Source organism: Macrobrachium rosenbergii, chromosome 51 (genome assembly GCF_040412425.1).
Source record: "Macrobrachium rosenbergii isolate ZJJX-2024 chromosome 51, ASM4041242v1, whole genome shotgun sequence".
In the NCBI taxonomy this organism is placed as follows: domain Eukaryota; kingdom Metazoa; phylum Arthropoda; class Malacostraca; order Decapoda; family Palaemonidae; genus Macrobrachium; species Macrobrachium rosenbergii.
In genome coordinates, this window is record NC_089791.1 from 46512492 (window position 1) to 46533366 (window position 20875).

Here is a 20875-nt window from a genome sequence, read left to right on the forward strand (position 1 = left end):
AACACTGTTCACAACAAAAGATATATATTGAGAACAATTTGAAAATACAAAACGGCACTGTACACTGTACAAAATCCTGTACTTACAATATTTTTTCCCTTTATCATACAATCTACTTGAGAAGATTTGAGAAAAGGGTCTTTATTGCCCAGACTTACAAAAGCTCATTTGTTCAATTACATGTCCAGGAATAATTATGTAAGTATAGGTTAACTGAGGTGAAATCCAAACTGCAGAAGAAAACTTATAAACTGAAAAGAATCGAGAGATTGTTTGAAGTAATAAGGTTTCTGTACTAATAGTTTTGAAATTATATAAAAAGTACACAGATAAAGCATGTGAAGTTTACTGTAGGAAAACAAAACTGTTCTATGTCCAAAGCTCAGTATGCACACAAATCATAATACACAAGCAATTTACAACTGTGTAAAGTGCATACCCCTTACAACTTTCTTTTAAGGTTAACTAAAGCTACAGTAGGCTATATGGTTCTACTGTCAAAATCTTGTAATATTGCTGGAAGCTGCAGAATCATTGCTTGTTGGTGACCTAACATTAAAAATTGCAGATAAAAAAGGCTAACATATCACATGCATTATCTGCTGTTAAAGTGCTGTAAGTTTTGGAGAAGAAAATAAATTTAAAACACATCAAAGTTGTCTTACTCATTTTTGTTAGGAAATTAATAAATACTGAAATGTAACAAATTAATTTTAAACTTTTTGAGAATACTGAGGCAGCTTTAAATTGATTACACTTTTATAATACATCTTACAAGTTACATTGCACACAATAACATTCATAACTACCTACATTCTGTAGACTGTATCAAACTGTTTGGGCTCTTAACACCCTATAGCAAATATATCTCACATTTAACAATTTAAAAAAAATCCTTGAAAGCAACAAATGCAAATATATATTACCTGGACATGTGTTAATAAACCTACTAATCACTACATTTGCTAATGTGACTCATTCTCAGTATCTTCCAAGTAAGTCTTTAGAGTGATTTTTTAATGGTGCACGTGCGCACACCAACACACACACACACAGGACAAAAATCATACCCCTACACTTCATTATTAAGAGGGATGATTAAAGTGAACTTCTAAATATTGACTTGTTTACCTCCATTTATCAGAGGTACAAATTTCTCCTATAGACCATCTTGTGACAAGAAAATGCTTCTATGCTTAAAGTATGATTATGCACAAAAGACAAAATTGTAGCTTCAAAATGCCATCACAGCAACATAATTATAGAAGAATCCATAATGAGGTTCAATAACCTGAATTAAGAAAAATGGAGTCTGTAATCGTGTGCATACCTGATTATCCTTGCTTTTGTTACTATCCTTCTACATTTTTTTACACTAGTTTTACATAAAAACCCACTGTCACTTAATCTCTTAAGTCTTTGACACATCAATCAAGATGTCTATTTACAGCAAACAAAAATACACTGCAAATGCTGTACAGTACTTCTAACTGCTGAAATCCATTAGTGCATCACCAACTTGTGGCGGATTCGATCTTACGGCGGTTTTTCAGCACCCTTAGTACACCAAGTTACGGCACCGTTGACAGCGCTAACTGCAAAAATAGCATCAAGTTAACGGCACTTACGGTGTCGTAACTTGATGCAACATCAAGTTATGGTGCTGTAAGTGCTGTTTAAGTGCCGATAACGATGAAACATCAACTTACTGTGGAAATCAACTTAACAGTGCGGAGCTGGAACAGATCCCCTGCCATAAGTCGAGGACCTACTAATGAAAATTTCAGCAAACTTTCATTTATCAGTTCAGTGTATCTCGTATCAGCAAATAACCCATCAAAACTGATTAAATATCTCCATGTGTTTGCTGACCTGCTTTACTGTTATGGTAAAATATAATAAAAAAAAAAAAAAAAAGTCCTGAACACATCTGCACCTGCACTGGGGTTAAAATGTTGTAACATTTGTATTGTTTTAAAATGCCCCTGAATCACTTATATTTGTTACTAGATGCAAAATAAATAAAAATTCAAAGGTGGTCATCTGTAATAAATAAATGTTCAATTTAAGAAAGGTTGGGTTCTACAACTCTTGGTCCCAAGATGACCTATAGTAATGGAAAAGATTTTACTAACATTATACAGGACCACATCTAAAGAAAGTCAGAAATAGTTAACTGATTCAAACCCTGAAGTTTTAAGTGATCTTTGCAGCCACTGTAACTTGAGCTTTCATAAGTTGTGTGGTACTTTCTCCCTTAATGACTGAAAATTTTCAGGTTTCAAATTGCAATGTGAAGCAGCTAGAGTTACCTGGCATTGCAGTTTGAAATATTTTTATATTTACAGAGAAGTTCTGTAAAAAGATAATGATGGTTTTCAAAGGCTTTGTAAAAGTTTGCAATAACCATCACTCAAAACTAGACTTGCTTAAGCTTTGGTCCTGATATCACATGCATCTCAATACTAGATCTTCCTCTGGTTACTCCTTTTTTAATATAATTAATGCTAACATACTATAAGTTATGTGAGCATGTAAACATAACATTAAGCTATACATGGCAGTGTAAAGAAGACGGACCCAACTCATACTTTTCTGAGTTCTAGTTCACTCCATTGTTTTGATTTCTGCTGAATAAGACATACTGTATATCCCGCATAGTTGGTTTTTTTATTGTACAGTACAACCACCTAATGACACTTTTCATGAATAACAAATTGGAAATTATTTTGAAAGACTTGTCTTCCAAAAGACTGTGTATAAAAAATTTAAAGTAGTATTCATGGAGTCATAGAGATCTAGAATTCAACCACAATTTTTTCTTCCTTGTAAGTGAACACTTCTGAAATCTGGAAATTCCATGAACCAAACCTTATCAATTCATGTCAGCAAACTGTTGACAAACTTGCATCTGTTTCTTGCTTGTGACAATATTTGTAGCAGTACATCTGAATGCCAGATGTGGCAGTGATGCTCAAAATACGTGCTTGTGTGCTACCATCTTCATCTGATGGGACACAGATTTCTGTCTACTAATATTTCTATCTATACAAGAGAAAAAATCCATATAACACTCTAGTCACGACTAAGTACGTAATTAATATAACTTTGCCATCACACATGTGAAAGGACACTAAAGAGGTATTGAGACTATTAACCATTGGTTACCTGCTTGGTTGTGATATATGAGAAACCTGAAATCTCCTTTAGCTGAAAATGATAAGGTCTATAAACTGAAGAGTACTTAGATGATAAAGCATTACAGTGCAAAACTTGCTGGAAGCTGTAACAAACTAACGTAGTTTGCGTGGTAGCTGGGCAAGATTTTCACAATGATACAACTTTTAAGAATGAAATTGTCTAAACTTTATTAAACTCACTAGGTTTAGATTCGGAGACAATGACTTATTGTTCTTAATTGTGCAGTGAAATCAAACCACTGGACTAACTGAACTGAAAGACTTCGTTAATATTATCTTTTGAATGCTATATGATGTTATTCAGTTGTTTGTGAACTTAAGAAAGGATTCTGTAGAATGTTTGCATGAAAACTTATATCTTTGTGCTATTAATCACCTGGTAGGAGTGGAGCTTTGAAACTCTTGTAGTCAGACATGCCTTGTACAACTAGAGCAAAGATTTTCCCTAAGCTCTATCATGATACTGCAAAAAAGACTACCTGTACCCTACATTTATGCTTTCAAAAATCATTTTTAGCGACAGTTACTGACCTGTTTAGGGGAAATCATGTGAGTGATGATTGGTACCATACATCTACCAAGTTCACATTAAAATTTACCAAGAGTATTTCGCTATTCTCCTTTGGCACTCATCTCTCACTTGTTATACAAACCCTGCCAACCTTTCTGAGAAAGTTGAGCTCCTACAGCTGCAGATGACAAGGATGTATTCACTTAAGGCATTATTTTAATGTTTGTCCAAAGTTAGGATTGTTTTCATCTTTGTTTACAACAGACTGATATTTTAGCATCCCCTTATACCTCAGATCTTATACAGTACTATACTATACTGTAGTCATATGTTTCGAGCAATTACAAGATAGTTATAGGATGCTGAATATTGAAGTTGAACTCTTCAAAAATTGATCTGATTAAAACTTTTGTAATAATGTAGGGTAAATATCTGTAATCAATAGTTCTTTCTGTAGGTAAGAAACATTCTAAGTAGGTATAATGCAAACACAGTAGGTAGCTGTACTTCCCACAACGTCATTACCAAAGCTTATTTTCTATTTTGATTGCCCATTGGAACATTCCACTTTACTCACTGACCAAATGCAGATGTTGCCAAGTTTAGGGCATGTTATCAGCTTTTAGTTACTTGTATGTTCCTAGTTAGATTTTTTACTCAACAGCTAATGCATAATTCAGTTGAAGTACTACTTATACTTACAATGACAAATCATTGTCAATGACAGCTTTTCAAGTGGAGAGTATTTGTAGTTTGTGAATAAGCCTGTTAAATATTTTTCATTTGTCATAATGAAAATGCGTATAGTTTGAAAATTACCTAAACTCAGCAAATGGGAGCTGTCAGTTCTTTTAATTTCATTAACCTGTTTTTCCCGTGTTCCTTATTACTATGATAATGCACTAGTGTTGTGCAGTGCAAATCAAAATTGTCAGAAGCAGTGAATCTTTTTTTTTTTTTTATAACACTGTACTCAGCTGGTCTCAAGACACACAACCCTGGCTGAAAAATAAGACTGTATCCTTAAGTTGTGTCTAATTTTCAAGTGTGTTTTATTATGAAACAGTTAAGTCTTCAGCATAGGTTTCTCATATACAGCCATGTACTGACAATGTTTAATCTCTTTAGAAAATTTTGTCTGGCTTTATGCCTATATTATCTACAACTCCAGTTACTGTAAAATGGGCTATGCATCCTTACATATGCATAAAGAAAACCAATCCAGGAAAATTCCCCTGGGATTGAAAAAATGCTTCTATTCTGTCAACTTTTCAGTTATAATTTAGACAGAGAGGAGGTTGCTAATTTAACTAAGAGAAAGGCAGAATGTATCATTTTTCACATTGTCAGATAAAAGACTAAAAAAGCTTCAATCCTTTATCCAGCTAGTGAAGGTCTTGGAAAAACAGGGGAAGACAAGCCCGCCATCACGTTCAAATATAAAATAAGTCCCCATAACTATAATAATGCTTTACGTATTCTTCTTTAGCAAAATAACTTGGGGACCAACTTTTCTTGAGGAAAAAATAGCGAAGAATGCATTTTTGGCATGAAATCCTGAAGGTGTTAAGAGATAATTCTGGCCATATAAAACAATGATAAAACTATATAAGGTCAAGAAAAATCAGCATGATTGCAATCTTGATCTAAAATAATCCTGGAAGTAAGGTTATTAGCCCTTTCTCTGCAGTTAACCCCCTAGGGGGTAGTGTTGTCAATGCACTTAAAGTAGTACCACCCCTTTTTAACCTTTTACTTTACCTCCACTGGCTTCCTTTCTTCAATCTTGCTGTCCAACCTCTCTGCTATTCCTTAGTGCAAATTTAGGGTTTTCTCCCAGTTTCATCTTTAGATCCTTTCTCATTCATTTTCTGGATCTCTTTAGCTTGCTGTCCAACCACTCTAACTTGGCTTGATAGCCTAAAATTTCATAAAATAAAAATCAACTGCAGTTGGGGGTTTCTGTCCCTAGAGCAGAAAACCTCTGTATGATACATGACTATTGCTTACCACTCATATGAATTATTATTATTAACTTGTTACATATATTTAAACTGGCAATTATCAAACCAAACCCAGGACTATTCAAGTTACATGACAAGATGGTTTTGTATTCACTGATCTCTGCCAATGATTACCCACATGAAACCCAATAATTTGAGTCCATGTGGTATCCATCTAATAATCAGGCATCAGTTTGTTAACTGATATGATAGGGCTATTACATAGCTTAAACAAACCACTGAACTACTGTACTAATGAAATCAATGAGCATCTCCTTGAATTGCTTATGTCAAGAGTGGCTGAGTATTAGTAGATGTCTGTATGCAGCAAAGTCGAAAACGTTTACATAGAGTATGAAGTTTTGCTTTTTTTTTTTTTTTTTTTTACAAATGTACAGTATATATATATCACAGCAACCTCTGGTGACTTGACAGTTGACTTTGCTCACTCTTATTGAATGTGCTTTGTTATTGTACATACATATCTCCAGGCAAACAAGAATTCCGTGGTTCACTTTAGCAAAGGATACAATTTCTTGTTATCAGATTTCACAAGTCGAATATAATATGAACATCACAATGTCAGACTAAAGAGCAAAATTATTATTCACATCACTGAGAAGTTGAAGGTTCTGAAAGATAAGCAAAATTCACAGAAAAGTAGAGTACATGTAAATCTCCAGCTGAGGATAAAATATAAGCATAGGCAGTTACAAATAACCCACATTCAATCAAATATAAAACTTTCTTTAAAAGACAACTGAAATTCTTACTTTGTAACTGATGAAGGTTGCAGAAGAACAGAAAAATTAAGTCTGAAACCTCTTAAGATCAAACAGGAGTCTGGAATAATTGTCTGACAGTACGCTTCCTAGCTGTACTTCAATGTTCATGGTCTTTGTAAACTGTTTAGGTAAAACAGGTCCATTGCAATATACAGTATATGCAAAAATCTGTGATGAGAGGCAAATATTGTGCATAAAGATATTGAGCAGCAATGCTCATGGTCCTATATATATACACAGATTTTCCATAATTTCCTATTTTAGTCAAGTCTGTTTTACTACTTCAAGTTTATAGCAACATGATCATTTTTAAAGAGAAGTTTCAACAAAATTTCAAAGTACAAAATTTCAAAGGTGAAAACAAAATTGCTTGATAGAAACCCAGCCACCACCAAAAACTACTTAGCTGCTGAACAAAACATTAGAAAAGAAAATGTTCATAGTACAGGTATCATAGATTAGTAAAAAAAAAAAAAAAAAAAAAAAAAGGCTAACAGTGCAAAGTACTTTCATCTTCAGTTTTAACAAGTCAAAATGTCTAATCTTAGAAATCAAATGAAATACATTTAAAATTTAACTGAACACAATGTGTCTGTGTAGTATAAGAATTTTTGATTTGAATATAAGTTTGCCATTATCTTCTTGCTAAACCTTAAAAAGCAAACACAACTAGTGTAAATTTGATACATATATATACATAGCATTCACAATTAGCACTGCAGGTATTCATATTAAAGTGTATATTGCATGTATGCTGTACCACAACCAGTTTAAGAGAACATACGTTCACTGTTATAGCCGGTGTTATTCTCATCTACATATTCTATATGACAAAATACAGCACTCAATTAGCATGTAACTCTGGATGAAATAATGATGACTAGACCAAAATAGAACTGCTTCAAAACTTTACAAAGCATGTACACTGCATGTTGGTACAAACATACTGAAAAAACATGTGAATGCTTATATTTTCACTTTAAATTACAAACCTTAAGAAATGCTTAGAAAATCTGTTTGTGACTAAGTCCTAAAACATGTGCAATGTTTGCTTCATTTTATTTAGTACTTGTTCACACGTCTTTTAACCTTTGTGCTTGCTACAGGAAATAAATAGCACCAGTTTACTTGGCATTTGTGGTCAGGGAAGAACTCTATAAATGTACAAGTTTATACAATTTTTGCAGCTGTTACACATTTAATATACTGCACTGTACACTGTTCACTATTATATAAAATGCCAAAGAATGGCAAAACCCGCAATTCATATACACACACTTGGAGAATAAAAATATGTAACCAACATACACTTCTTATATGTGACGTACCATGAAACAAAATTACAAATAGTACATTTTCATGCAATTTGTAATAAAGAATTTGATCATAAATCTATTCCTGTGATCAAAACTAAACCCTACTGAATAATGTACAAAATTTATAAGGGATTGATAACTTTTAGAGGAGCATTACACATCAAATCAACTAACCTTTTATACAAGCTTACATAGACATCAAGAGACATACTTTATTGACATAAAAGATGGAAATTTAACACGCTTTATTAATACAAATTGATATGCTTCTGAATTCAAATTTTCATCGATCTTCACTGGCTAATGCAGTACAGAGCAAAGTGAAAATGAACAGTAAAAATGTACTACATTATTTACAATTTCAAATTGAGAGGTGCAATCATTTTTTAGCATTTTGGATAAAATCGTAAACACATCATGATAAAAAGATATAAACTATACAGTATACTGTTGTATATTCACCCATCTATTCATATACAGAATACATATGGATGCTTAGATATACAGCTCAAAGATGTCCCAATTGTGTCTATTTGTGTGTTACTGTATATCAGGATGCACTGAATTATGTACTGTGATGAAAATATGCTACACTATACTTTAAATGAATTTCTATAAAAATAAATAGTACTCCTGCTCAGAAAGAGAAGGAACAGATGTAAAACAAAGCAAAAAAATTCACAGACTGACGTAAGGTAGCTGTTCCCAAACATTTTCCAAATACAAACATTTACTGTATGTATATATTCTAAATATTCAATAACTATTTACCACATATTTATTCTAAATATACAATTGTTTATACATCAATTTGTATCTTTGCATCTGGAATCTATTACAACTGCATACTGTATACCTTCCTAGTGCAACTGATTTGCATTGTCATATTATATTTAAAAAACTCTGCTCTACAATTCTTGCTGTATGCTTTTATTAATGAAATACAGTAAATTTTTACCTTTCACTGTTACCAATACTGCAAACAAAAATGCAAGGTGTGGATTATTAACATGTTTCCTTTATATGCATTTCATAGGATGCTTAAAAGGTGGCTATGATTTTATTATTTGTTTTAACAACACCACTGAGATAAAACACTTGACTCTCTCATAAGGCTGACATGAAGGTCTGTCTTTTCATCCTAAAATCCAAATCTTATTTAATAAATTGGAGTTATTAAAAAATTGGGTAATTGGTTATAACCATTTTTGACAAATACTTTGACAAAACTGAGCTCTAAGGATTGGCCTTAATGAACATATTGCATTTGATCTCATTTAATATATAGTACTGTAATGGGTAAAGTTGAAAATAAGTACTGTATGTGATAAAATCTGATACTTGACATTTACAGCATGTTGAAGTTAGGGGATTTACATAATGCAGTGTTGACTTTTATCCTCCCCCTACAGCATTTAATCAATAAAATATCCATGGTTTAACAAGTGTGACAAAATTGAGGGCAGGATAGAATTACTAAGACAAAAGACTGTTTTGAAGAAAACTATACTGTAATATGATGATGGGTTGAATCTTTAATAATTTACCAAATAGAGGGGTTTCATGCCCTCAGTGCCAAAAGCAAACTACAAAACATTAATTTTTGCATGTTCTCAACACTGTACAGAGGTATTGAGGAAATACAGAAAAAGTAAAAATTACTTACATCTCAGGATCAAATGACCTGGTTGATGATAGCAACAAAGCACATCTGCCTTTGCTGTTTCATTTACCTCCCCATTACATGTAAACATCCAATGATTTCTGATATTCTTCAGGTTTAGAAATTTTTGCTAATTATTTTTATAAATATCCTTTTATGGCCCATGTAGCATTTCTGAAAGATCACTAACATTTGGAACTCTGCACAGAATGTTTTCTAGGTTTCCTCCTATTTTATTTATATATCCTTAACTCACGAACAGCAACTAACAAATGTTTGAGTATTCTTTGAATGGTGGAGTGGAAATTGGCCTATTTCATAGCATAATAGTATGAATGCCAAAGATGTATATGTAAATGTTCATATGCTTGGGAATGTATATATAGAAAATGGCCTATTTTGTACAATGGCTGTATGTTGAGTTATATGTTGACTAATATATACAGACATTTACCTTTGAAAATGTGAAAAAATTTGGTCTATACTGTATAGATATTAAAGAATACTGGTACTTTAATGGAATGCTTGTTGCATACTGTACTCTATATATACACAAGTGAATGCATACAGCCACGCTTTGGTATATTAAATCATAGGCAGTACCTATATGTACATTAGTTTTGTGTGCAAGAATGTGTATGAGGTATGTACTATGTGGATGAACATATTTCTCATGTATATCATAGTTTATATACTGTATATGCAAATAAAATTCCTACTAATAACTTATCAATTTTATATGCATTGAAAGTTGATTATCTTAATACAAAAGTACATATTTAAAATTCTGACTGCATTAGCACCTCTCTCAACTGCACAATCGCACCCATTCCCAAAAAGTGTAGGGACCAAGACTAACTCTTGGTACAATGCTTTCTCCAGATGAGAAGGACAGGAAAAAAATGCAATGACATATGACATATTTTTACATAGCTTGGATAGGGGTACACATACTCTGTACAATAATACTGCACAATATCAATTATCTGAAAACATAACAATTATTTACAATGAACACACTTGACTAAAGTTTCATTCTTAGTTAATGCTGATTTTTTGAGTGAACTGCCATCTTTCAGTTGAGGTCACAACTGATAGTTTTATCACATTTCAATTGAATATTTGTGTTAAGGAACTGTCAGAAATGCAATACTTCAATCTCATGATTACAACATCTGTCATAACATTCTCAATTTTGAACTGGGCATCAGACACAAACACTATATGTACATCATTAGGCAAATCAATATTATTGTTTACATTAAATTTTTAAATACTATTCATGAAAAAATTAGATTAGAAATACCATGAGAAATAAGGATAAAAATCCTTGTGGCTTATTCAATTTACATAAAGAAAGATACAAAAAGACTAAGATTTTTTTTTTTTTGCCATTTTTAAAATCTATACATTATATACTATATATACTTCTTTAAGCCTCAACACATTTGTCAAGTTAACAATTCAAGGAAATTGTACTTAGATTTCTCTTCATTTTAAAAGTTCTTAATGCGTAAGCTTATGATACTGTTAAAACTGTATAAAATATAAAATGCAAAATGTGTTTCTAGAGGAAAAATTAAGGAAAAATATATAGTACTGTACTTGTAATTTGAGTCTAATTTCTGTATTAATTTTTTGTTAAAAATTATGAAATATTGTATATAAAGTATGTTGTTGCAATTACAACGCTACCTTGCCAATTCATATTACTGTATAAATTTTAACAGTAAAGTTAGGCATTTTACCTAAAGCAGTGAAAATAGGTAATTTATAGTGCCAACAGCAAGAGATCATCCTCAATATTTCTTTTATCACATTGCTTTTGAATACATTTTATAAAACTAAGGACATATCACCCAGGGCACGGAAATCCTTGGTTGTATAATGCAATGCTGTGCTTAAAATGCTTTGTAAACAAAAAGGGTAACTTAGTAGGTATTTTTGTTAGTAATATAACCTACCTTTTATTTGTCAAAGCATTTAGCATGATTTAAAGTAAAAATTCTTACGACAATGGTCTGCAGTGCCCTAAAGAACATGCCCCTGTTTATGCATACTGTGGTTTGTGCTTTCTGAAATTTGATTTGTGCATCAGAAAGAAATTTCTTTTACAGAATTTGGCAAAATGCTAAACTACAAGTCATGTAAATAATAAACTTTGATTTTTTTTTTCTTCTAATTTCAGCAATCACCTCTAAACAGTCTGTGGTGCAGTCTGTGTGATCATGACAAAATTCACATTAGATAAAAAAAGTCTGATTGCTATCTGAAAGCCTTTAAAACAATACAGAATTCTAGCATTAAATCAAACCATGTCAAACCTTGCCTACCTCATTAACTATTGGAGCCTATAATATCTTTACTTGAGCAGTTATTCACCATTTGAGACTGCATAATATGCTTAAAGTTAAGAGGCTGTGGCTTTTAGTGAACTTTTCGGTAGCAAAACAAATTCACAATGCATCATTATATACCACATACCCTTACCGCCCTTAACACACTAATACATTCCAAATTCAGTAGTGACAAAGTACTTTTAACGAGTGTAGAAGCTTTATTATGCAAGTTGAGCACTTAGAATGAAAGAGTATAGAGTCTTCATCGTTGTCATTTCCCTTTATCGTACAGTTTTTATGTCTGTTCAATATACTACGCAATCCTCTTTGTAAACAAGTGTCCATTTAACATAGCCTTTCTGTACATCTGTTACAATACGGGACTATACTATTTAAATCAGTTCATAGTTTTATCATGTGTATTCCTCATACATCACATAGCAACTCCTAATTCACTGGAAGTCCTGAAATGTCCTTTCCCGAGTCTTGGTGATGTTAAATAAACGGCTTTTTCACCAGATAACCTCACAAGCTGAATTATGTGTTTTCAAGGTAGTTCTATTAAAATATAAGACGTTCACACTCAAGAGATATGAAACGTTCACACAATAATTAATAATTTTCTAAGCTTAAAATATCTAGTATTTACTTTATCTTGCTTGATTATTCCAAATTCATCTCAAAGACTCAGGGAAGACTTGAGGATAGCCAGCAGAATCACTGCAATAATCATATACCAAGGAAATGCAGTCTTGGTTAAGATGTACAGTTCTTGAAGACACCATGGCACTTGACATATTACAGAAGACTCACTGTTTGTAATCACAATGTAGAGAAGAAATATGCTTTGATCGGCGAAGTCCTGCAATATGTACTCTAGCACCTCACATCTCCCAGCTCGTGGGAAGAGGATGAGGCACCGTTGGCTCTATAGAGCTGCGATAAAGAAAAAAGTTATTTCAAAGTAATGAGTTAAAAGTAACTTTTCATTAAATTTTCTAAAAAATTTAAATGTTATTAATATCTTAGTTTTAAGACATATTTTAGATTATTAGAAGTAACTGTTATGCAATTACTCAATTTCTTGCTAAAATTAGTTGAAAATTAAGCAATAACGCCCTTAGATTCTTTTTACCTAGCATGAATTTGTAGATAAGATGATTCCTACAGCAAGCAATTACAGAAAATATACAGGATGAAACAAACATGTTTTGAATGTTAACACTGCCCCAACAAACAGAAAAGTAAATTCAGGAGTGAAGGCGAAAGAGAAATTGGAGAAACTTTAACAGTACTGTACTGCAGTTAGGGAGTTTAATGAACAAATCTTCTACCTTCAAGCCTCTACCAAGCAAGCACTTACTTTTGGAATAAAGTACAGAAACATTTAAGAAATAAGAGTATAAACAATTTGTCTTCATGTGTTTTTGGTTAAAGTGGTAAAAAATGTTGTCATAGTGTCACAGCATTAGAAACGATGTCACACTTTCAAACACACACAGTTTTGGAGACATCAGAATCTCTCTAACTAAAAACAAGAATGCCTCTGGAGTAGCTACCCAAAAATACAACCATTAATAATTTCCTCTTAAACCTATTTAATATTTTTGTTTGCAAAATAACTGTACACAGTTACTGCAATGTCACTGACAATTAGCATACTCATCAGTGTTTCACCCTGCTTATTGCAAATATAGTTGGTTTAAGATCGTCTCTTTTGAAGAATAAATCCTCAAAAATACAACCATAAATAATTTCCTCTTAATCTCTTAACCCTATTTAGTATTTTTGTTTGCAAAATAATTATAGTCTCTGCAATGTCACTGACAATTAGCATACTATTTTCATCAGTGTTTCAGCCTGGTTATTAAAAGTATAGTTGGTTTAAGATCAAGATGTCTCCTTTGAAGGCTACAGTACATCCTCTAGCAGAAAAGAAATGGAAAGTCTTACATCAAAGCCTAGTCGTTAGCTATGGTCATCAGACAGTAACCATCCAAAGTACCTAAGCAACCAACTGACAACCTAACCTTCTGCAGACTATCAATGGTGATAGCCTAGAAACTAACACAAGAAACCTAACTACTGAATTTATAAGTAACCCGTTAAAAGTGCTCAATTTTTGTCATTTCTGCTAGTGTGAAATATCATAAAGAATCTTGCCTTGAGGGGTTTCTTTTATCTTTATATGGACTCATTAATTTTAATGAGACTCTGTACCTAGTTTCTGGTAATATTCTGTCTCTCTACAACTTAGGCCATACACATGACTTTCTGTGGCTACAGTCACTATCGATAAAACCTACTAAAGCCTAATCTGGCTATTCATTCTATACTGTGCTTGGTGTCTGGAGTATCTTGCTTTTTTGTCATACGCCAACTGCATAACCATAATTCTTTTGGAAAGCCCTGCATTGTATATGCTTTTTGGCATAGCTAATTGTACCCCATAGACCCATCTTTTCTCCTTTCACTAGAAAGTATGGTATGCACTGCACTGGATGCTCTAGACCCTGATTTTGGGTTGGTACTGCTTGGGGATAATTTGGCCTTCCCCTTTTTGTCATAGATGTGAATTTTAGTTTCTGTCTGATTATCTGGAATATCTTTGTTCAACCCTTAAGGTTATGAGTTAAGACTCACGCCAGTGATTATCTGCATATATCTCACCAAGGTGACAGTTTTTTTCCTTGATACAGTACCCCACAGTAGGATAGATAGTTAGTTATAAATGATTTGTTTAACCAGACCTCTGAACTCTTTGAGGGTTCTCCTCGGAGGGCATGAAGGTACTAATTAATTTTTCTGTCTTTTGTTAATTGCCTAGACACCAGTTTTTGTAGACATAATCAATCCATGTTAATTGCCACAAAAGCTAGAAGCCTATCTTCCTGACAGTTGGGTGAACTGTCATTACCAGCTTTCCCCCATAGCTTTTTCATTCACTATTGTGACAACAATCATCATCGTTTCTTTAATTTCCTTAGTACTCATAGTTCAGATCATTGACTCTCCACTGTATCTACGAAATGTAGTTCTAAATTCTTGTGCCTTCATTGCCCAACCAGTGACAATTCTCATTCGTTAGGCAGTACTGCGTGTTTAGTAGTGTACATCACTGTAACTTGGCAAAATTGTTTTTCTGTCAGCTTAAGACGTTGGTCATCCTATGTCTCCAGGACACTGGGCCTGGTAAGTAAGTTGTCTGTACATTTTGTGTTGAGGACCTTAAGGGATTAAAAAAAAATTAATAATAAAAAAATATATATATAAATATAAAGAGGCCATTGTATTCCTGGGAAATATGTCCTTTAAACTTCTTGGTTAAGACCACCAAGACAAAATGAGCCAGATCTATCAAAAACTTTTGGGAGCATAACTGGGTATGACCCTACTACAGTGAATGTATTCAGATTCTGACAGCTTTAAAAGCATTAAAAGACCAAAAAAGATACAATTAAGGCAAAGCCAAGGAATTTCTTGGAAGATTTACTTCCTGAAAATACTGTATTCAGGGAATCTCAAGTCTTTCCAGTTCTTTTAATACAGCAGGCAGCAGTAGCAAAGATAAATATCTCAAGAGAACGGTCATCTTTCTTGTTAATGGGTGAAGATGGCTTACCCTTAGACCGAGTTCCAGGAATAAAGATGAGGTTCCTTCGTTCAGGTTATGGCTAGTCTGAATCTAATGGAACCCAAAAAGTTTTCGTGGCATTGGGTTCATTTTCTACCAAGGTTTGTGTTTGTTAAATTCTCGAGTGTTGTTAAATTCTTGAGGGTTTCAGTCTTTGACAATACATAAAAGGAATGGTAGCCATGTAGGTATTCAACTTTCGACAGTTGTTACTCTGTATTGGTAACTCCTGTCCTGGCTTCCCATCATAAACCCATATACTTATCTCTACTATAATGCTTTTCATTCTTTTATTCACTAGCTGGCAGCATCTTGTATACTACCCAGTCTCTGCAGTACTGTAATTTGTAATTTGTATATTCCTTTGGCTACTTTAGAGCTAGTACAGTTTTCCTCGTGGAGATTTAAGGAAATTACCAGATGTGGACTACTATTAAAAAAATCTGATAAGATCCTAGTTTCCATCTCCCCAGGAGGAGGAGCTAGTTTTTGTGATACCTGTATAAACATCTAGTATTTTTTTCAATCATGGATGTGTAACTCTGGAGTTTTGGAGACAAGATTTATGAAACATATGAAAGCAGGAACATAGTCTAGTCATTTGTAAGTAGTTTGGAGGCATCCCTGTAAAATAGTGCACTAAGAACGTTAATTGTTACTTCTGGTGATTTTTAAGAGTTCAAATACTTTGCCTTTATGAGAATCTAAGTGTTAGAAAGATATGAATAGCATTTTTCTCTGCAGTTTGAAATATATACACAGTTTATTATATAACAAAAAATTTGAATAAAAGTGTGACGATACAGTAAACACAAATATTTATGTTTAATGTTTGGGGAGAGAATGCAGAGTGACTTCAAGGGGTAAAAGAATTCGTTACTTCATTCCCTTGTGAGATTTCCTGTGGTTAGGAGTACAATATCTTGTTAAATCTATACTCCATAGCAGGTGGTTTTGTTAGTTTATTTTCTATTTTGCTCTCTTCCTCCTCCTTCACAGGGGAATTACAATACCGAACTGCTTTTGGTATTACAGCTTCATATGGTGGACTGATCTATGTTCAGAGGACTGTGTATTCAAATATTATACAATACTATAAAAATACCAGTTATAAAAAAGCTGAAAACTTTTGGCACATTTTTAAAAACACTCAGCATAGACAGGCAGATTAGTAATATCATGCTTATTTAATCTTTTAGTGGATTTGTCAGTTACCTTTCAGTGGCAAACGTAGACTACGGTACTTAGTTTTGTATTACGAAATGCAAGGATTTTAGGTTTTGAGTTGCTCGGGATAAACTTTTTTCTAGGCAATTAACGGACTTGCGTAATAATTTTTTTGTGCCTAATAAACTCTATAGTTTACTTTAATTTTAAGTGTTCATACTATTTAGTAACATTTTTGCAATTAATACTACAATAGTAACATTTATAAAAACTCTGTTTATTCTAAATGTATCTATATTATGGTATTATCACATAATGTACCGAAGTCCCCATAAATGGGGCAAGGTATACAAAAATTAAAGCTGCAGTAATTTTAGTTTTCTCAAATCGGTCGGCTACGCGGATCACAGAAGTTACTTTTAAGCATGATTATAAATATAGTTTTAAAAATTCTTTTCATAAAATTCAGGGACGTGGTGAATGTGCCAATTGGTAAATGTAAACCTTAGAAACTTTGCAGAGGACTAAGCCACTGAAGGAAGAAAGATATTTCTGAAACAGTCCTTACATTTTCCAAACTCCAAGCTGTAGTTGTAATAAAAAAAAAAAAAAAAAACACCAGATGGAGCATTTCATAAAATGGTACAGAGAATGACCAGGAACAAGGGTTCCCCAGAGAGACCTTCATCAAAGCTTTGGAGTATAGTTCTAACTTTCTGGTAGTCACATAAGAGTAGAACAACTGTTTGGAGACCACGGTATGCCTTTTACAGTATATAAAAATTTCTTGGACAGCCCTACTAGGAGGAAGTCGACAATTAAACACAAGCAGAGAAAAGAGGACTTTTGCTTCAGTGGAAGAAACCTTGGTTAAAGTTCACTGGTAATATCCACTTGAGCAGCAGTCAGAAAGCCCTTTAAAATCTGGGGTCAGTAAGACCCTCAACACCCAGTTTCATGTCTCAGAGGGAACCTCTCACCTATGTGAGGATATTGCTTCTTATAAAAAGAGATAGACCTGCATAACACTGAAAGTTGTGACTGATATGGGAAAGATCCCCAGCACTTGGATAAAATTCTGAATGGAGTAACTTCAGTTACCTTCCCTGAGAATGCCAAAATACTTCTCAGAAGCCTCTACTTACAGAGACAGATTATATCCAGAAATCATACAAACTACATATTTAGCAGACTACCCAGGAAGGAGAAACAAAGGCAGTCTATAGGCTACAAGAGCCAGGAGATTCTATCTGAACAAAAGAAGCTAACCACAAATAATTTTTGAGGGTTCAACAATGTAGAGCTACACAAATGATGCACTTTTGCATCTGGGACAGCCTTAGAGACTTTAACCTTCACGATGTTCTCTCCTAAGAACTTGTCAAGGCCTTGCTGTTTATTCAGTTTAGCAGTACCAAAGTAACTGCAATGCCTGCCTTTAATCAACTGGTCTGTCATTTACAACAGAATAAACAGAGACCCAAGTGCAACTCGTAATTACAATCCCTAATGCAATGGAATCTTCTATTTCCACGAGCCTCACTAATAAACCTTCCTCCCATTAGCTAATATGTCTGTCACATCAGAATAAATGGGAAGGAATCCCTAAGACCTGTTGACTTATGTGCAGGGTCTTAGACCACTTTTGTCATATACTGCTAGGGAGAGGGAAGAAAACACCCTTCTATATGCAGTAAAGGTCTTCAAGTCCAGAAAGAGGGTAAGATCTTGCATGCTGTGTTACTGGAGACAGTTTGTTCTTAGGCACACAAGCAATTTCAACTCATTATCTGTTCAAATTTTTTATGCTGGTTGTTGGTGCTACATCTCAGCTAATGCTACTCCAAGTTCTTGACATGTTTTTAAGATGTGGTAACAACCAGTTATGGTGGCAGTAACCAGTTACGAAAAAGTGGGTGAAGATAGGACCACTGCCAATCACCTATATATATCTTCTCTCTAACTGGTCACTAAGCTGGTCTCCAAACAAGAATGGCATTTGTCATTGTGAGTGATACGTCCTCGCAAACGAATTAAATGTTCATCAACTTCATGGACTAGGCATTACATGGACTACTGAGGCCATTTGTGGTAGCATTTTACATACTACTATTATTCAACAAGTAGCCTTTCATTGAAGTAAGAATTCATCATAAAATAAAGGAAGTTTGTACACTAAGCAGATTAAGAAAATACCCATCTCAATAAAACACTGAATGGGATTATATATATATATATATATATGTACTGTAGTGTGATATGAGATTCACCTGACAGGGTACCTCAAATTTTGTTAAAGTAAAGCCGGCACTGACAAATTGAACCTATTTTAAAATCAAATGATTTGCACTAATGGATATTCAAACTTTACAGGGTTGAACAGAATGCATGGGATTCCAAGAAGACCATAACTCACCCATCCCAAATTGGATTTGGTTCGCTCTCAATTCTGTTGAAAAGAGAGAGGAGGGACATCAGTATGAGGTAATGGTATGTTTCAGTGCAAAGTATAAAAGTTTTCTCAACATTTTTTTGTTCAAATATAAAATACAAAAATACAAATGCTGCGTTAACAGACTGCATATCAACAAAGGCAGTAATTTGATTGCTGAGGAAATAATCATCCTGATTGCAATGCCATCAGGAAATGTATGGTACTCAATGCAGCTAAGCTAACAGCCAAATCCAAGATATACCCTGATGGGGATGTTATCAGGAAAAATGTAAATAAGCCCAATGTCAAAATGAGCAAAGTTGCCAAGCCTGTGACTGCTCATTTCTAGGCCAATTAACTTCGCAGATCATCCATGAAATTTACTGACTGATTTGGCCTAGGTGAATATTGTCTGGGTTACTGTTAAGAACATTTCTAGCCGTGATACCTTCTTGCCTAATTAAAAAAAAACTTGCTCTGACAGTGAAAAACCAATGACTGAGATCCCACTTTGATGAGGTTTCAGCTTAGCTAGAATCCATGCAAAAGGCATTCATCTCTGCGAGGAAAACAGCTTTGAAAAGTGGCACCTTGTACTCCTCAATGGTCAATTACCAAAAGCCTGCCATTATAAAGCACATGTCTTGAGGATATCCACAATGTCTTGGTGAAATTTGAGAGGAGAAAACTTGCACTTTGTAACCTTAAGATGAAAATACATTTTGTCAGAATACAGACTGTATAGTCTTCAAGAGTGGAGTCCAGATATTGGTGGAATTATACTGTTGGGTGGAGCTGGAGGACATTGGGCAGAACAAACTTGGTGTAAAAGAGGAAGCCTAATTACCCTTATTGTTGTAGCACCTTGTTATAGCTACAAGCCCTGTCAGAATCTTGGGAGCCATTGTTTTGATCAGCAATAAGATACTTAATGAAGGAGGGGCAAAACATCCAGGCCACACAAAGAATTCATCTTGTGGCTTATCTAAGTCACAGGAGGAGAGCAGTTGGATAATTTTTATGAGTGATGTGTGTCAAGTCCACTCCCCAATTTATGTGGCCAAGTCCACCACGGGATCTTTTCCACTACTATGGTGTCTTGGCAAGTTTTTAGGACTGCTGCGAGTAAGACTTGTGTTAACTTCTGGGGGCACAAAGATAATTTCTCTGACCAGATCAGACTACAGCTAGGGATATCTTCTCATATGCAATAGATCATTATTCAACTGCTTTATCTAATGTGTGTAGCCAAGTGATGAAGTAACTGTTATTTCAAGTATTGGCATGTTAATTATCACTTTTAAGTCTAAAACTTCTCTGCCAGATTATCGTCCTTATTCTTTCCTCTCAGATCTACTCAACGAAGCTTTCTCATCTCATAGGGTACACTGTACATATATTGAGCAGTTACTGTTAGCCATGAGCAGAGATGTTAATCTGGATCTCATCATACCATACAAGCAGACACCCATGCAAGATCTTGTGTGGTTTGCATGTACTTTTTTTTTTCTCCTGTGGCTTCTGAGCTTAGAGTTCAGATGTGAACATGATCTCATAGCATCCTATCGTACCAGCAACTAAAATTATATGCAAGAGCTTCTGTGGCTTGCATGTACTTCAATGCGATTTCTCCTGTGGCTTCTGAGCTGAGAGTTCAGATGTGAACATGGTCTCAGAGCATCCTAACATACCAGCAACTAAAATTATGTAAGGTCTCTGTGGCTTGTGAGTAAAGCAATGAGGTTTCTCATGTGGCCTGTGAGTAAAAAAAAACATTGCTAAGTAATTTACAAGTATCCCATCATTCATCCCTACCTCAAAGT

At 34.0% G+C, this 20875-nt stretch overlaps 1 protein-coding gene across 7 annotated transcripts in view; it reads right to left on the bottom strand.

Annotated features, from left to right (window-relative positions):
* LOC136833372 (solute carrier family 35 member F2-like) overlaps positions 1–20875 on the bottom strand; it is a 368950-nt gene continuing 348075 nt past the window's right edge. For 4 of the 7 annotated variants that reach the window (XM_067095425.1, XM_067095426.1, XM_067095423.1 and 1 more), the window contains exon 11: positions 1–12753. In XM_067095425.1, the coding sequence (XP_066951526.1) occupies positions 12694–12753 (60 nt within the window). In that variant the 3' untranslated portion in view covers positions 1–12693. Of the gene's footprint in view, positions 12754–16875; positions 19068–20875 lie in introns of those variants that run through there. The other 3 variants (XM_067095422.1, XM_067095428.1, XM_067095427.1) reach the window with 2 other exon arrangements.